The following is an 18,743-nucleotide window of genomic DNA, read 5'->3' as shown; positions in this document are numbered from 1 at the left end:
AACTCTTTAAAGTCAGGGAACACATCAATGTAGCAAAAGGTGTTATGGGCTGTAAAATATCTCCACATCCTAGTTTTTAAAGTTCTGTTAAATCGCTCTACAACCCCTGCTTTGACTTCATTATTAGTAACAAAATGGTGAACTCCATGCCACTTTAATAATCTGCTTAAAGGTTTGTTTAAAAATTCTTTCCCCTGATCGGTTTGTAAGTTTTGAGGCACGCGACCTTTGCTGAAAATAGTTTGAAAGGCCTTGGATACCTCAACACCCGTCTTGTCTTTTAGGCCTAAGGCCCAGGCATATTTGGATAGAGTGTCTATCCAAATATGTACAAAGATGTACTTAAAACCGCTGCTGCATTTGGAGAACCGGTGCATATCCACCAAATTTGCCTGCCACTGCACATCCACATCTGAAACAATGGTCTTGTTTCTTTTAAAATGTATTCGTGTCGGTTTGTGTAAAGTGAAAAAAAAACAGGAGGACTTGTGGCACTTTAGAGACTAACAAATTTATTTGAGCATAAGCTTTTGTGGGCTACAGCCCACTTCATCGGATGCATGCAGTGGAAAATACAGTAGGAAGATCTATAGATATATAGATATACACAGAGAACATGAAACAATGGGTGTTACCATACACACTCTAACGAGAGTGATCAGTTAAGATGAGCTATTATCAGCAGGAGAGAAAAAGAACTGTTTGTAGTGGTAATGAAAATGGCCCATTTCCAGCAATTGACAAGAAGATGTGAGGAACTGTAGTGGGGGGAAAAATAAGCATGGGGAAATAGTTTTACTTTGTGTAATGGCCCATCCACTCCCAGTCTTTATTCAAGCCTAATTTAATGGTGTCCAATTTGCAAATTAATTCCAATTCAGCAGTCTCTTGTTGGAGTCTGTTTTTGAAGTTTTTTTGTTGTAATATTGTGACTTTTAGGTCTGTAATCAAGTGGCCAGAGAGATTGAATTTTTCTCCGACTGGTTTTTTAATGTTATAATTCTTGACGTCTGATTTGTCTCCGTTTATTCTTTTACGTAGAGACTGTCCGGTTTGGCCAAAGTACATGGCAGAGGGGCATTGCTGGCACATGATGGCATATATCACATTGGTAGATGTGCAGGTGAATGAGCCTCTGATAGTGTGGCTGATGTGATTAGGTTCTATGATGGTGTCCCCTCAATAGATATGTGAACAGAGCTGGCAACAGGCTTTGTTGCAAGGATAGGTTCCTGGGTTAGTGTTTTTGTTATGTGGTTGCTGTAGGTTTGGGGGCTGTCCGTAAGAGCAACTGGCCTGACTCCCAAGATCTGTGAGAGTGAGGGGTTGTCCTTCAGGATAGGTTGTAGATCCTTGATGATGCGCTGGAGAGATTTTAGTTGGGGGCAGTGGCGGATTAACAAATTTGCCGCCCCTAGGCCCTCAAAAAATTCCTGCGCACCCCCCCCACACACCAGCTCACCTACCCTCCCCCACGGCAAGCCTGGGAGGGAGGGGGGAGAAGGAGAGTTGTGGCGCGCTCGGAGGATGGCGGAGGTGGAGCGGAGATGAGCTGGGGCGGGGAGCGGTTCCCACCCCCACCCCTGGTTTACTCCCCGCACCCGCGGGCTGCAGCTCACCTCTGCTCCACCTCCTCTGAGTGCACCACTACTCACTTCTCCCTCCCAGTGCTTTCGCATGGCAAGCCTGGGAGGGAGGTGGAAGGAGAGAAGCGCGGTGCGCCTGGGGGATGAGGCAGGCCAGGGATTTGGAGAAGGGGCAGAGTTGGGGAGGGGGCGTGAGCAAATTTGCCGCCCTAGGCCTAGGCCTTGTTGGCCTAGGCGATAAAACACCGCTGGTTGGGGGCTGAAGGTGACGGCTAGTGGCGTTCTGTTACTTTCTTTGTTGGGCCTGTGCTGTAGTAGGTGACTTCTGGGTACTCTTCTGGCTCTGTCAATCTGTTTCTTCACTTCAGCAGGTGAGGACTGTAGTTGTAAGAACGCTTGATAGAGATCTTGTAGGTGTTTGTCTCTATCTGAGGGGTTGGAGCAAATGCGATTGTATCGTAGAGCTTGGCTGTAGACAATGGGTTGAGTGGCGTGGTCTGGATGAAAGCTGGAGGCATGTAGGTAAGTATAGTGGTCAGTAGGTTTCCGGTATAGGGTGGTGTTTAGGTGGCCATCGTTTACTAGTGCTGTAGTGTCTAGGAAGTGGATCTCTTGTGTGGAATGGTCCAGGCTGAGGTTGATGGTGGGATGGAAATGTGTAAAGTGTAAGTGTCCTTCTCTGAAAGCCAAACTGTTACCTGTCTTCTATTTAAAGTTTTACTATGCTTTCTGGCCACTTGAGAAAGAGGGTTCACCCCACCCATGCTCCCTACTTCCCCGGCGATGTAATATATTTTCATTAACAGAGCTGCCTGTGTAGAAATGACTGTTACTGGTACCGTCTTTTACTAACACAAATATGAAGGGGGACACATTCATACTGACACATTTAAATAAATAAGTTTCATTAATTGCCTGGTTTAACACGACCTTTTACAGCCGCCAGTAAAAATGGACACCACGACCCCTACCATAAGAGAGTCTGAGCTGGTTCATTTTTCCATTTTGTCCTTTTCCGGATTTTCCTCTTGAGATCTGTGTCTCAGACATGAGCAAAAACAGCTGATGCATGATATATTTACTCCCACGTAGTGGTGAGCTGGAGCCAGTTCCCACCGGTTCGCAGGAACCGGTTGTTAAATTTATAAACCCTTTTAGAACCGGTTGTTCCAGGACAACCGGTTCTAAAACAGCTTTTAAATTTAACTAAAGCTCGGGCAGCTATCCACCCGGCACCCGGCCCCAGCTCACTTCCCTCTCCTCCCCTGAACGCTCTGCCCTCCTTCCTGCGAATCAGATGTTCGCAAGAAGCCTGAAACAAGCAGCAGGCAGGTAAGCTTGGGGGCAGGCATGAGGAGGGCTCCAGAGAGGCATGGCGCAGCCCAGTCTGGCTCAGGCCGTTCCTCTGGCCTCGCCCCTGGCCTGCCCCTGGCTGAGCGCCCCTGCTCAGTCCTGGCCAAGCTCTGGCCCCAGTGGCATCGGCCCGGCTCGGGTCCTGCTGCGCCGGTGCCGGTCCCGGCCGAGCGGCTCCGAGCCGGCCCGGCTCGGGCCCCACAGCACCGGTGCCGGTCCCGGCCGAGCGGCTGCGGCTCGGCTCGGGCCCCGGGCCCGTGGTGCCGGTCACGACCTAGTGGCTCCGGCCCGGACCTTGCGGCACCAGCTCTGGTCCAGGTCCCGGCCGAGCGGCTCTGGCCGTGGCCGAGTGGCACCAGGTAGCGCGGTAAGGGGGCAGGGACAGGGTGTTGGAAGAGGGTAGGGGGGGTTGGTGGGTTGTGGGGGAGTGGATAGGGGTTGGGGCAGTCAGAGGGCAGGGAACAGGGGGATTGAATGAAGGCAAGGGTTCGGGGTGGGGCAGTCAGGAAGGAGCAGGGTTTGGATGGCGTGGTGGGGGGCAGGAACTGAGAGAAGGTGTGGTTGGATGGGGCAGGGATCCCGGGGGGCCATCAGGAATGAGAGGAGGGGTTGGATGGGGTGGCAGGGGACAGTCAGGGGACAGGGAAGGGGGGTGGATGGGGCAGGAGTCCCGGGGGGCATCAAGGAACATGGGATGTTGGATGGGGCATGACCCCCGGGGGGGCACGACACCCTCGTGGGGTGAGGAGGAGAGAACCTGTTGTTAATATTTTGACAGCTCATCACTGCTCCCACGAGACTACCGATGTCAGTTCTCAAAGGCCTCTAGCAAGGCATCATCGAGAAACAGTGTAAGCACCTCACTGCTTGTTTTTAGATTTACACAACCTCCCGGTTCCTAACTTCATTACACTCCATCATCAACCATCACTTCTTAATCATTCATTTACCTGAGCGACATCTTTTTTGTTCACCTTGTCCTCTGGTGACTCCCATGAGCTGCTTTCGTCTTCCACCTCTAGGGGGGCGGACAACGAGAGGCCTTCATGCTCATCGGGGTGCCTCACGAGGGTTTGGGTTTCATGTTCTGGCGTATCCATCAACGGCTGAGTCTAAGGTCCCTCGTCGGAACTGTCGCTCGTGTAGCGCTTTCTCCACACAAGTCCAAAGGCCCTCGGGGCTAACACAAAGTCTGAAGTTCTCACCAGGGTGGTGAAGGAGTCCATGTTTCCATGATTTCTAAAGCACGTGTTCTTGGTAAAAGATGGCCTCTTCTGCCCCGATTGCTGGGACTTATGGGGTGATAGTGCCGCGTGCTGATTGGCAGAGGGCACTGGGACGAGTTCTTAGATGGGTGACATGACCCTCTTCTGGGCAGGTCACCCCACCCCGGAACACCACCGATTGGTCAAATCTGCTCTCAGGGCGGAACTGTGTGGCTGAAACCCATCGTGATTCGCAGAGGGCAGTGGAGGAGTTCTTAGAGGGGTCACACGAACCACTTCCGGATGGGTCACCATGCCCCGGAACACCCCTGATCGGACAAATCTCCTCTCAGGTTGGGCCTACGGGGGAGAAACCCCTCCTGATTGGTAGAGGGCAGTGGGAGGAGTTCTTAGAGGGGTCACATGACACACTTTGCTTCCGGTCGTGTGTCCTCCTTGACCCCGGAAGTAATATTCCCCATGGGTGGGACTTCCAGTGACAGGTGGCCGGGGCTTAAGGGGTCAAGGGGCAGGGTTTAAGCGGCCAAGGGGAGGGGTTAGGGTTTGATTGATGGTAGGTCCCTTATACTATTTCCGGTTTCCATACTACTGAATCCCATCCTGCCAGCGTGCCCATTAACAGAAGGGGCCCACTAATTCCACCATCTCCCTAGCAACCAGCAGGCCTTGTAAGCATAGGCCCAAGTGGCTGAGAACAATGGCTTGTTGTCCTGGGACACAGAGACTGATGATAAGAGATTCTCCTTGGGGTATGATGTTTAACCCCAGATTCCAAGATGAAAGCGAGGCCTGGGGCTTCAATGAGACTGATGGTGTGACTAGCTCACTGGATTTGTTATTTTACCTCATCTGGTTCAAGAGGCAATCCTTCCTTGGCAGATGCATGGCCGAAGTCTGGTCCTTACAGATGTTTTGGCCACATGTGTGAATAAAAGCCAACAATCCATGGAGAAGGAGATTAGCATGGCCCGTGGGTGATTAACCAGGGATGGGACAGTGACAGGCCAGGTGTAATGAGAAACAATAGCAACATCTCTTCTCATAGGAATTCTGAGGTTAGAGCAGCCAACGATACGGCTCTTTAGGGGCCAACATCCCACCAATCCCCTGGCTCTCCACGAACAGAATGACTTTGTAAATGCTGCTGCCTGGCTTGGTCTCCTTTCTCCGGATTGCTGTCCTCCCTCAACTGCGGGTGGGGATGGCCCCCCTAAGCTTCAGGTCTTAGACCCTGTATGAGCCTCTCTCTACAGAGTGGAGATCAGTAGCTCTTGTTTCCTCATATATAAGGGTCCAAGATGGAATAGGTGGCCATGACCTGTGTCACCAGCTCTGGAGCCGGATGATGAACTGACTCTTTACTTGACAAATACCCTGATTATCCTCGCACAAAGATGGTTGCTTTTCATGCTGTACACAATTGGATTCATTAAAGGAGGAACCAGCAGGTAGATGTAGCCCAGGATAATTTGAAGCAAGGGAGAAGAGCTCTTCCAGAATCTGTGTATGACAGTCAGGCTGAACTCTGGCATGTAGAAGAGCAGGACGGCGCAGAGGTGGGAGACGCAGGTGTTCAGGGCCCTAAGGCATTTTGTGGGGGACGTGATGCTCAGCACTGCTTTGAGGATCATCACATAAGAGAGGAAAATGAGCAGCGAGTCCAACCCCACCGTTATGACTGTAATAAACAAGCCATAGATGTTGTTGACTGTGATATCCAAACAAACCAGCTTCATGATGTCCTGGTGCAGGCAGTAGGAATGGGAGAGGACATTGGCTCGAAAGAATCGGAACCGTTTCAGAAGAAAGGGGAGTGGAAATATTACTGCCACTGCTCTTAGCATAAACACCAGTCCCATCTTGGCTATTCTCGGCAGGGTTAAGATGGAGGCATATCTCAGCGGGTTACAGATTGCGATGAAGCGGACAAATGCCATCAACAAGAGCACAGAGGATTCAATGAATTGCAGAGAGTGGATGAAGAACATCTGGGCAAAACAAGCATCAAGGCTGATCTCTCTAGAGTTAAATAAGAATAGGCCCGGTATCGTCGGCATGCTGGCTATCAATAAGCCAAGGTCTGTGACGGCCAACATGGAAAGGAAAATGTACATGGGCTCATGGAGGATTGGATCTGTTTTTATAATGAACAGAATGACTGAATTTCCTACTATCGTAATTTCATACATGAAACAGAAGAGGACAGAGACCCAGAGATGGACGTCTTCCTGCCCAGGTATCCCAGTCAGAAGGAACACTGCAGGTGTGAATTTGGTGTCATTGACAGCTGACATAATGTACTGGGCAGGTCCGAGAAGTTTTGAACTTTCCTTCCTGAAAGGAAAAAGAACAGGAAAGTAGATGATATTTAAGGAGACATCTTTCTGCTCTGAGTGCAAATCTAGGATTCCCAGAAGCTCAAGGAAGATCAGAAAAAACATAGATTTGGATTTACACCCCCAATAGGATATGCCAATAGGAAGATAGGCACTGCCAGACTGGATCAGACCTGCAGTCCTTCTAGCCCAGTAACCAGTTACACATGTGTCAGGGGAAGATGGAAGAATCCCTGCAATAGGGAGCTATGAGATTGACTGCTCCAAGGGAAAGTTTCCCCCAGGCACCCACTAGTTAGACATATTTTGCGGTGTAAATCCAGTCCCTCTTTGAATCCTGCTCATCCCTTGGCCCCATTGATATCTTGTGGATCAGAGTTCCACAGCCTACTTGAGCACTGTGTGAGTTTGCAATAATGACATTCACACAGACACCCTTTCCGGCCCTCAACTTCAAAGTGTGGCCCATTGTATCATGACATGTGTGTACACATATGGCAAGTGCATGGTGAAAATGGTCATTGTGTTTATCTGTCCTGCATTTAAGTTATTCATAAACGTGTTTCATTGCCTCATTATATACATTATGTTTTTATTTTCTCTGCTTCTGTGAGTTCAAATTATACCGCTGCCTCTTTGCAGCACATGGGATACATTTTCAGGGTCTGGTTCTGAATTCAATAACGGCATCACTCCAGATTTACGTGTGTAAATTCGATCAGAACCAGGATCTATTAACTTTCCCTTACCAAATGCTCCCAGTGATACACTCTGACCCCCAAGAATCCCTCCAAGAGAAGCTGAAGTGCTTTGCCTGGCCTATGTTGACTGAATCCAGAGAGTTTGATCATCCTACAGGTTCCCTTTCATCCTCACAGGACCCGCATCTGCTCCCCATGCAAGGGATTGTAGTTATCTGGTAAGTTACACGCTAACATGGACAGTTACTTCAGCTGGATGAGGGAAGGGTTGTCATCGCAAATGGGTGAATGGTGCAAACACTAGGTTTGCACTAATATCCAAGTGAGTGTGCTAGTTACTTCAGCCATGCTTTTTTAACAGGTGATGGAGGTAAATTACATAAAAAACTATTACACTGCTCTTTCCTGCACCTCAGCTCTACCCTTTGCTGAAACACAGACCAGCGGTTCTGTTCTCTCAGGACTTTTTGGAAAGTCTTGCACAGGTATTGTAGAGTTACTGTGTGCATGACCCTGAATGTAAGTATTACAAATGGCTTCTGCTCAGTTAGCAGGGGAGAGTACCATACAACTGTTCACTGAACAGAGAGTTCATAGCACAAACCCATTGCAAACAGTATGTGGGGTACTTCTGAAAAACTTTCTAAAGCAAATGCGTAAAGCAGTAAAGTTACCACTGCTCCTTCCTGTAGCAATTCCAACAACTCTGCCACTGGCTTTCAATATGCATCTATGTCATGAAATTTTTGTTTGTAATATTTGTATTACAATGAAAAGTTTTGGCATAACATTTACACAGCTGTACTTTGGCACACACATGTCAACCACAGGTACAAACCCAGCCGGACCTATTGAGCAGGCACAGTGCTCAGTGCTCCAGCCACATTGCGCGGTAGCCCAGGGCCCAGTCTGTGAGTGGGAGAATGGCGGGATTTCACCCTGTGAGAAATGAGGCTATGGAGCCTGACATTTGGCCCTCAGAAACTAGAGAAGGGAAAGAGATGAACAAAGCCCTGTAACTCTGAGGGGTTTCTTCAGGGCAGAAGTGCTGGAGCCTTCAGGCAGTCAGGAAACAGAAATACAGGCAAGTCGCATCTTAGGCACATTTAACATGCGCGAATTCAGGTTTGTGCAGATGGTGAAAACGGGAAAAAAAGAAAAATTACAATATAAAAACTGCATCTTTAGTGCGGGCGATTCCGCCTGCAATTCAACTCAATCAGTGTTTCAGTATACGTGGTTTTCCCTTTACGCGCTAACCCTGGAACGGAATCCTCGCATAAAATGAGACTTGCTTGTATGCCCACAGAGCAACACAGCTCTGAATTCCTGCATCCACAATCAAGTCAAAGAATAAAATTGTTGAAAATGCATTTGCTGATTAAATTTCCAGCAGCAAATATACCTGAGGCGACTAAGGGGGGATATGACAGAGGTCTATAAAATCATGAGTGGTAGAGAGAAAGTAAATTAGGAAGTGTTATTTACTCCTTCTCATAATACAAGAACAAGGGGCCACCAAATGAAACTAATAGGCAGCAAGCCTTCATGTACCTCGACCACTGGCTCCTCCTCAGCACTACACATAAGTCTGTCTAGATGCGTCGAGAGATCCGCAACCTTCGCACCAGGCAGGCAAGTCACCATACGGTTCTCCCGGTCATCACAAACCCAGCTATCTACCTTTCTAATAATCGAATCTCCCATTACTAACACCTGCCTTTTCCTAGAAACTGGAGTTCCCTCCCCCGGAGAGGTAACCTCAGTGCGAGAGACAACCCCAGCACCATCTGGAAGGAGGGTCCCAACTATTGGAAGGTTTCCCACTGCTCCCATTGACTGCTCTACTTCCCTGGGCCGTTCTTCCTCCTCAACAGTGCAGGGGCTGTCTGAGCAGAGATGGGACAATTCTACAGTGTCCTGGAAAGCCTCATCAACATACCTCTCTGCCTCTCTTAACTCCTCCAGTTCCGCCACCCTGGCCTCCAAAGTCCGTACATGGTCTCTGAGGGCTGGGAGCTCTTTGCACCGACTGCACACATACGCCACCCGCCCACAGGGCAGATAATCATACATGAAACACTCAGTGCAATAAACTGGATAGTCCCCACTCTGCTGCGGGTTTGAAAATATTGACCACAGCTTCAGCCCCGACAGCCCCAGCTAAATTTAATCCCTGGTACAAAGCATTTCCCGGGTGAGGGCATCTGCTCTACAGTGAGGTTCCAGAGGAGACTAGACTAATCCAGGTCTGACCACCGTTAGGGAACACAGACATACCTTCCTCTTGGACAGAACTTCTCCACCAAACCCAGGACGACATTCCCAGCATCAGCCAGCCCCTTCTACCTCCTCCAGTGCTCCCCCCACAAATAAACCAAGAGAAAACCCTGCGCCAAACAGAGCTTTCTATAACCCCAGAAGAGAGAGGAGCCAGAGACTACAGGAAGTCCCCCAAGGGACCTCACCATTGCCAAATTCTTTTAGATGGAAAGTTGTCAGGTACTAGGGTCAGCACAAAGTTACATAACTAGACGGCATTGGGTCTCACCAACATTACAGCATCGATTGAGTTACCTGAGGGATGTCCATCAATGTGTGAGCGCAAAGGTAAGTCATGGTGATCAGCAAAAATGTCATCTTCACCTGGGGGACAGGAAGAAAATTCCATGAGAATCTCAACACCAACCAAGAGAAATGCCTGCCCTGGCTCCCTTGTTCCAAGGTGATTGGGGTCATCTATGGAGACTCCCCTGAGCCACCTCAGGAGAGGGACGGGTAGCCGGAGAGCAGGAACCCTTGTAAACAAGCAAAGACCTTTACAGGCTGGGGAAAGAGCTGGGCAAAAACTTCCCTTTGTTTCTTTTTGAAGTTAAAATACAGACGTGTTTCATTTCCTTAGGACTGAATTTTGAGAAGTCACGAGTGATTTTTAGCAGTGTAACTTGAGACACCTTCAGAGCCTCCCACCCCCGAAGATCTGATCCCTTTCAGTTCTTTTCAGTCGGGTCTCCAAAAATCGTGGCCCCCAAACCACGAGCCGCTCTCAAAACCCTCGGTCTGAGTGAAGAGACAAGGCTGACCTGTCGCCATGCTTCCCCCCAGGGGGCTCACCCCAGGGATGGACCTGACCCAAAGAGTTAAAGATGTGACTGTACCTGCAGGTCCAAAGGCTGGATGGCCCTGGGAGGCTCAGAGTGAAGCTCAGACCAAGGGACTCACTCTCTTATACTGTGCTGAACCTGCAGAGACTGTTCCTGTGAGTATACCCGCTCCTTCCCCACCCTCACCCAGGAAACCACCTCGCAGCCTTTCCACCCTCAGACAGGAAACCACCTCGCTGCCTTTCACAGTCTCCTGTTTGTCGCAGGGGCGAGAGAACACGTCACCCAGATTCCAATACAACCGGGATCCCAGTCAGCACTGCCCAGGACATGCCAGCGTCCGGGGTGGATCCGACAGACACCCATTGCAGCCCCTGGGAGCCTTCCCATTGATTTAAACGGGGGCCCTGGGTGGAGCTCCAAATGCACAGGCTGAGCCATTTCAAGGGATGGGGGGTTCCCCCACCTCCCTAAAGTGACTATTTCCCAGGGGACTCTCCTGCCCTTACCAGCAGTGGAGGACACAGCTGAGCAGTTCTCGCCAGAGACCACCCCAGGGGAGCCCCCTACAGTACAACGTTGTCCCTTTTGGGCCCAGGGGCTAGTTCGAGCTTGGGGCCCCCCAGGGCATTCCAGCTGGGAGCAGCAATTGCTGGCAGTCAGGTATTCCATGGCTGCGGGTCTGTTGATTTCCAAAGACTGTCCCAAGTCCTGTGTCTGCGAACGCACAAGGAATCAAACAGCGCGAAACAATTTATTTTGCTCACAGCACCAAAAATGCTCCATGCAGCCCATATCCAGGACCCAAAATCCTCTCTTCAGGTTTCTACCAGGGTCTGCTACCGGGCTTTCAGCTGTTCCTTATACTGTCCCTCTCTCCAGTCTTCTTGTCTGCTCTGTTTCTTGCCCTCCTGGAAACACAGCTGACCCCAGGTCTCCTAGTCCTTGCATTGGCAGGCAGGGAGACCCCCTCAGTCCATATGGGTTTGCTGCCACCTGCCACACGGCTTCATGCCTTGGGTGGTTCCCCCACCATCCTCAGCTGTTTCTCCTCCCTAACGAGGTCTGCCTGCTCTTGCTGTCAGCGTGGGTGTGCTCAGCACCCATTGGCTTTAACGAGGTCCGTGGTTGTCTGTGATCCTAGACCCAGCTGATGGCAGCTTTGCGCATCTTCCAGTGTAACAGTTTCAATATTTACAAGTCCTACCTCTGCCTGCAAGGTTTAAATGTAAAGAGGCGCACAGGATCCCAGGAGATCATAGGGGTGGCAGCTGTGATAGTGAAGTTTGTTCCAGCCCTTTCTTTCAGTCAGCCAGTGTCACGGTAGCCCCCAGAGTCTTTCCCACACAGTCTCTTGTGGCAGGCCCCAAAAGGGAACGGGCGGGTGGAATAGCCCATCCATCATTGCCTGGTCCATGAACTAAGCCTAATTTACAACACACCAATTCTAGTTCATCCACTTCCAGTCCCACTTTTCTTGTTTACCAGACACGATCTTCACACAGCATTTGAATTATATCAGGACACCTTTTTGTTTAGACTAATTCGGCGTGTGTCCCTTTGGCACCTTTTCCCATTAACATTTGTTGCTCTCAGTTGTTCTTACATCTCTTGACGTTTCTCACAGTTGAGCTCACAGTCTAGGTAAATTTCTAAGCCCAAGTATCGCAACACATGTCAGCCCCCTGTTATCAATGCAACAGAGCTCACTCAGAATGACAGGGCCAGATTCTATCGATCGTAAGGTCTCCTCCTGCTGCTCATCACTACAGTACGTGAGCGCATCCCTCATAAAAGTGAGGTAACAGTGAAGTCCCTAGTGGCTTTCATGGAGGCTCTGTCTGTTCTCCATCTGCTGCTCTAGCTCACACCTTCACAGATTTGAAGGCCAGAAGGGAGCATTATGATCAGACTCTGACCTGTGACACTACATACAGAGTCTCACCCCGTGATTCCTGCATTGAGGCCAATCACCTCTCTTTGAGCTACGGCATGTCTTTTAGAGAAACACCCAGGCTCCATTTAAATGGAGAATCTGCCATGGCCTGTGGCAAACTGGTCCAAAGGTTAATTGCTCTCCCTGTTAAAATGTGTCTTCTTTTCTGTTGGACCTTTGCTAACTTCAATTTCCAGCCAGTGGGTCTCATCGCACCTTTGTCTACTAGATTAAATCTGGTAGTTTGATGGATTGTGTTTATGAAAACATTGATCAAATTTGGAGCGTGGAAGGGAGAAAAAAAAACATTCCAATAAATTTTGAAAGTGACTCTCAAAAGGAAAATAAGCAGCAGAACAAACCCTTTGTCATGGAGAAAGAAAGGAGGGGGTGGGGGTTATCCTTCACCCCCTCATTGGCAAAGTTTTTTCCTATTTTATTTTTATGTTGGAAATTCAGGTCTTGGCCACAGGAGAATTGGGAGATTTCTGACAGCACAAGAACCAAAGAAGTGAAATCTGATAGAGATGGTTTAAAACTCCTTTAGTCTAATTTTTGAGCTGGGTACCCCCAGCTCCATCTGAAGTCATTGGGGGACTTAATATAAAAGCCCAAAGGCCTGATTTTTCTACACCCATGTCAGAGTTCCCTCCCCACTCTGAACTCTGGGGTACAGATGTGGGGACCCACATGAAAGACTCCCTACACTTATTTCTACCAGCTTAGGTTAAAAACCTCCCCAAGGCACAAATCCTTCATTGTCCTTGGATGAGTACTGCTGCCACCACCAAGTGAGTCAGACAGAGATTCAGGAAAAGAACCACTTGGAGTTCCTGTTTCCCCAAAATATGCCCCCAAGCTCCTAAAAACCCAATCAGATTCTTAAAAAACAGGACTTTATTATAAAGAAAAAATAAAAGAAGCACCTTTGTAAAATCAGGATGGAAAGTAATTTACGGGGCAATCAGATTCAAAACACAGAGGATTTCCCCTCTAGGCAAAACTTTAAAGCTACAAAAACAGGGATAAACCTGCCTCTTGCCACAGGGAAAATTCACAAGCTACAACAAAAGATAATCTAATGCATTTCCTTGCTATTACTTACTATTTCTGTAATATTGGATGCTTAGTTCAGCTATGGTTTAGGGAGATGTATTTTCACTGCCCTAGTTCCTCGCTGATCCAGAGAGAACACACAAAGGACAAAAACAAACAACCGTCCCCCACAGATTTGAAAGTATCTTCTCCCCTTATTGGTCCTGTTGGTTAGGTGCCAGCTAGGTTATCTGAGCTCCTTAATCCTTTCCGGGGAAAGGAGGGATTAACCTTTACAGGTAAAGGAGGGATTTTATGCTACCCTTCGCTATATGTTTATGACAACCTACTTAACTCAAATGCCTGACACACACTTGGGAGAAAAACTCTCTGTGTGAAAATCCTGATGCCCTTTCACTGAGGGATGAAAAAACTCCCACTCTAGTTCTCCCCTCCCCCAAGGAGTTCTCTAGCAACAACAATAACAACAAAAAGACTTCATATTCTCCATATTTCTGAAGTACAAAAAGAACCAAGCAGAATTTTAAAAGATTCAGGTCTCCTTTGTCCATCTTAAAGAAGCAAAAGACAAACAAAATACAAACACAGTTTGTGTCCCCCTTTGCAAATCACCTTAAACTCAACAGCAGCAGCAAAGGTGTGAACTCAGTTCCTGCCCATCCCTCTCATCTTCAGGGAGGTGTGAAACCAGTAGCCCCCACCCTCCAAGTAACCACATCCTTCTCAATGCAGTGGAAATAAGAACGATCAGAGTGGGGGGACAAGGCAGTGTTAGCCACAGACCTCTGGGAGGAGCTAACCTCTGAAGCCAGCTGCTGCTCACAAGGCAGTGACACAGACACTCAGCTGGGGTCCATTAGTTTAAAACGTTTAAGAGACATTAGAAATACTTTTTAGGGTCTGGGCCAAAGTTTTTTTCCTCTGGGAATTCCCTTGTTTGTGTTTTTAAATAGGAATAATGCAGAGCTAAATCTCTACCAGACCCCTTCTGCTCCCTGGCTCTCATGTAGAACTTAAATGCTCTGCCTCTAACTTATTTTTTGTTGTTGCTGGAGATGGACGCTGGGGTTGGTCTATTGCTCTGCACACTCAGCCTTCCCTGATCAGTAGGATAATTAAGCAATCAATTTGCAAATACCTAGAAGATAATAAAGTGATAAGTAACAGTCAGCATGGACTTGTCCAAAACAAATTGTGTCAAACCAACCTGACAGCTTTCTTTGACAGGGTAACAAACCTTGTGGATAGGGGGGAAGTGTAGATGTGGTATACCATGACTTGAGTAAGGCTTTTGATACTGTCTCGCATGACTTTCTCATAATCAAACTAGGGAAATACAACCTAGATGGAGCTACTATAAGGCGGGGATTGAACTCACAACCCTGGATTTAGCAGGCCAATGCTCAAACCACTGAGCTATCCTTCCCTCCAAAGTCACAATTAATCGCACTGTAAAAAAGATAAACAAAAGAAAGAGTAGTTTTCAGTTCACCTCATACAAGTCCACTCAGTCCTACTTCTTGGTCAGCCAGTTTCTAAGACAACAAATTGTTTATATTTACAGGAAATAATCCTGCCTGCTTCTTATTTACACTGGCGCCTGAAAGTGAGAACAGGCGTTCGCATGGCACTGTTGTAGCTGGTGTTGCAAGGTATTTACGTGCCAGGGATGCTAAACATTCATGTGCCCTTTCATGCTTCGACTTGTAGGCTCTAAAGTTTTACATTGCTTTGGTTTTGAGTGCAGTTATGTAAAAAAAAAATCTACATTTGTAAGTCACACTTTCGCGATAAAGAGATTGCACAACAGTACTTGTATTTTTCAATTCCCTTCCCACTATTTCTTTTATCTTTTTTTACAGTGCAAATATTTGTAATAAAAAATAATATAAAGTGAGCAGTGTATACTTTGTATTCTGTGTTGTAATGAAATTAATGTATTTGAAAATGTAAAAAAAAAATCCAAAAATATTTATAATAAATGTAAATTGGTATTCTATTCTCATTTAACAGTGTGATTAAAGCTGTGATAAATCGCAACTATATGTTTTTAATCTCACAATTAACTGTGATTATTTTTTTAATCGTTTGACAGCCCTTGTGCTTACATACAATGTTCTTTGCGGCTCTTAAAGCTCTTTACAGAGGAAGGCAAGTAGCAATGGGGGGAATAGCCGCAGAACTGATGGGACTTGCCCCAGTCGCCCAGTAGGCGAATGGAAGAGCCGAGAAAATCACGCACGTCTCCTGATTCCCAGCCCAGGGCCCTCACCACTGGACCTAACTTGTCACTCTCACAGATCCTGCATCAATCTGCTCACAGTGGGTCCCAGCTGAGCTCAAAGGGTTGGGAGATGGTCTTCCAAACCAAGCCCCCGCCTTATCCCCCAGCCTCCACTCCCAATGGAGATCTCGCTTTAGGACTGCAGAATTCACTACTGCAATGTTAGACTCTTCCCCAGAGACGAATGACACAACAGCGCAAGACTGGTATTTACTGGGACGAAACAATAGTTTATTCTACAATGTGAATACAAGGCGTTAAAGAAACAAAGCTGGGCTTGATTCACTCCTATTTCCGCAGTGAGATAGGATATTTATGAGCCCCTTTTCCATTGTGCATTGTTTTAAAGACCCAGGTGGAACCTACTACACTTTCTGGGCTACAAACACTAAGTTACAGATCGGAAGCCAGGACAAAGCCTGTCTGAATATTACATCTTCGAAACTTCCAGACAGCTCCCAGGCTTCAGGAATCTAGCTAGTCAATCTTCTATAGCAGACACAGCTGGGCACTAACTAAACTGGCGTGAGAAATGTGCTGAAGGCTTTGATCCTAAGCCCACTGATCTCCATGGAAATGTTCCCGGGAGCACGCAGAAGCAGAAGTTAACCCAGCTTGACACTCAGATCCCAGTGGGAATTTGTGGAGCTGGCGATTAGAAGAGGGGGGGAAAAACCCAAAGCAAAATATTCTTCTTATCGCAAATTGAACAGTTTGAGCTGGAGTCATTGACACACAACAAGCACAGATCCCCCCTTCTGCCCCACCCCCACCCCACACACACGCACACACAAACGGCCAGTCGTGTCAGAGCAGAACCACACTTCCAGGCGGCAGCTGCCTGGGTTCATTAACTGGCTACCTCCTGATCGCAGAATTGCACCTATAACAGACTATGAGCAAGATCTCAGCTGCCAGGCCAGGAAGGCAGGGACTGGCTTCGGTGTCTCTAGGAATCCCCTTGATTTCCCTCCCAGACGGATACATGGGACAGTCTATACAATGGCTCCACATCACTGCTCAGCCTGTCTGTCCCACTCCAGCATCACATGGAGCTGGGCCCTAGAGGACAAGTCAATCCCCCCCCCCGCCCCCCGAGCACCCTGCAGCACTCCCAGCGTGGCCCTGAGGCAGGGTCCCCAGCATGACAGTGCCTTGTGCTAGTCCTGTGCCACTGGGCCAGCCCCCTGCTCAGACACACTTCTGGCCCCTGCTCTCTCTCTCTTTCCACTGTGACCCAGGCAGCCCTCGGATCAAACAATCGCTGTCAGTCAGCTGCCTCGTGGCACCCCAGAGGGGGAAGCATGTCACTGGTGGGACAGTGGGTGGAGGTATTTTCTCCAGGGCTTTATATTTAAGTTGCAGGGGCCCAGTCTGTAACACCCAAGGACTTGACATAAACACTGAATCAAAGTAAAAGAAACCCAGCTGGTGCTACAGCCCATCTGCCTAATAACTGGGCAGGGAGCTCGGCTACTCAGACACTGCTCTCTATCAGAGCAGCGGCTTGGTGGACAGAGAGCCTGACTGGGCCATCAGCCACGCTTCAACCCCCACCCCCGACCCCGTGTGGGAGAGGCAGCGAGCTCCCTGCTTGCTTGGGCTGGGGCACAAGCCAGCAGGAGCAGCATACAACGCGCTTTGGGATCCTTCGGCTGCACTAGAAGTGATGAGTGTTGCTATTATTGCTTGGCTATGTGTCACCGTGGAAACGCTGCCTTGAGCCACTAGAGGCTGGGGCCAGAGTCGGCTTCCTCTGCTGGACGGGAACTCGGGTCCTCTGGCTCTTCTGCTTGGTCCCAGGGAGTCATCGCGTGCTGGGGGCCAAGGGAGAGCGCCTTGGGGTCGTTCCCGGCAGCCCCGTCTTGGTGCACCATCACCTGGGCGGGGGAGCCTGGGCCGGAGCTGCCCGAGACCTGGCTGAAGTTCTGGAAGTTGTCCTGGACTCGCAGGATGTATCTGTGCAGCACGCTGGCCCCATCCAGAGGGCTGGGGGGGCAGGGTGGGCGGGCCGGCTGTGATGCAGGCGCTTCACCTCCGCGTGCAGGCGCGACACCGACTTGTTCAGCTCGGTGATACGGTTCCCCAGGTCTGTGAACAAAGCACAGGCACGGCCAGGTGAGGGCAGGGCTATGGGGAGAGCCAGCCCACCTTGCGCCCACAGCAGCCCTGGTAACCATCACCTCTCTTAGGGCTCAAGACCATTCATGAGATTCAAGGATCCCCAGCTCTGCCCTTAGACACACCCACGTGTGGAGCTGGTTCTTGGGGTGAGCAAGTAGCGTGGGCACGTTGGGCTCCAACTTCCAGGTGCCACTGTCCTTCTACCACATGGGGCGTCCGCACGGACCTTCTGCAGCGTAGCACAGACCATTACTGCCTGAGCTAAAGGAGTGACTCCGCTGAATGGCAGCAGTAATAGGATATTATCCTTCAGGGCAATGGCCACTAGAAGGGGACATGACCCACACTTTGCCGGGGTGTGACACCTGCTTCTTCCTGACCCTCATCCTGCCCCCTTCTTCCCTCCCCTCCCCACTGTATTATGGAGTCCCGGTCAGGCCCTCCTTGTTTGCCAGGGTGGAGGGGGCTCTCCAGAACTGCCAGTTAGTCACAGAATTTAAGGCCGGAAAGGACCTTAGAGCATCCAGTGTGCGCTGCCATGTATCACAGGCCACCAGCCAGACACTAAGCCCAGCAACCGAATGAGACCGGAGTATCCCAGCCCACAGCAGACTAGGCTAGACGTGCCATGGGCAGCGAACAGGAGGGCCCGAGGTTCACCAGTGCCCAAGGCCCCACGCAGTGCCAGGGTTACCTTTCCTCCTGCTCTCCTCGAACTCCCGCCTGGCCGTGTCGATGTAGCGCTGCACCAGAGCCTTGATGACCTGCAGCCGATAGGAACGGCGGCTCTCCCCGCCCAGGCCGACGTCCTCCAGGGCAGTGTTAGCCTGAAGAGGGTGGGAAACAAGGTTATGCAGGCACCAGGTACCAGCACGGCTTAGCATTTACCTGGCATCTTGCAACGCCGGGGGGCTCACTTGCCCTCTTCATGCAAAAAGAACAGAAGTACTTGTGGCACCTTAGAGACTAACAAATTTATTTGAGCATAAGCTTTCGTGGGCTACAGCCCACTTCATCGGATGCATGGAATGGAACAT

At 49.4% G+C, this 18,743-nt stretch overlaps 1 protein-coding gene and 1 long non-coding RNA gene across 2 annotated transcripts; both read right to left on the bottom strand.

Moving 5' to 3' along the window:
* Positions 1-5,330: 5,330 nt before the first annotated feature.
* LOC123353536 (olfactory receptor 51G2-like) lies at positions 5,331-6,459 on the bottom strand. Its single transcript, XM_044994676.1, has one exon. The coding sequence runs from the start codon at positions 6,457-6,459 to the stop codon at positions 5,524-5,526; it is 936 nt and encodes a 311-aa protein (XP_044850611.1). The 3' UTR covers positions 5,331-5,523.
* A 4-nt stretch (positions 6,460-6,463) lies between these two features.
* Positions 6,464-10,479, bottom strand: LOC123353540. Its single transcript, XR_006574526.1, has 3 exons — positions 10,361-10,479; positions 9,780-9,848; positions 6,464-6,499 (listed from the first exon to the last, which is right to left on the bottom strand). It is a non-coding gene; the product is annotated as an uncharacterized LOC123353540 (long non-coding RNA).
* Positions 10,480-18,743: the final 8,264 nt, after the last annotated feature.

The sequence above is a fragment of the Mauremys mutica genome, chromosome 1 (assembly GCF_020497125.1).
Source record: "Mauremys mutica isolate MM-2020 ecotype Southern chromosome 1, ASM2049712v1, whole genome shotgun sequence".
In the NCBI taxonomy this organism is placed as follows: Eukaryota; Metazoa; Chordata; order Testudines; family Geoemydidae; genus Mauremys; species Mauremys mutica.
Note: the sequence above shows the minus strand (reverse complement) of the source record. Positions and strands in the feature narration are given on the sequence as shown.

What these genes read in the sequence shown, in the direction of transcription:
- LOC123353536 (XM_044994676.1), bottom strand. Translation starts at nt 6,459, where the DNA reads ATGTCAGCTGTCAATGACACCAAATTCACACCTGCAGTGTTCCTTCTG.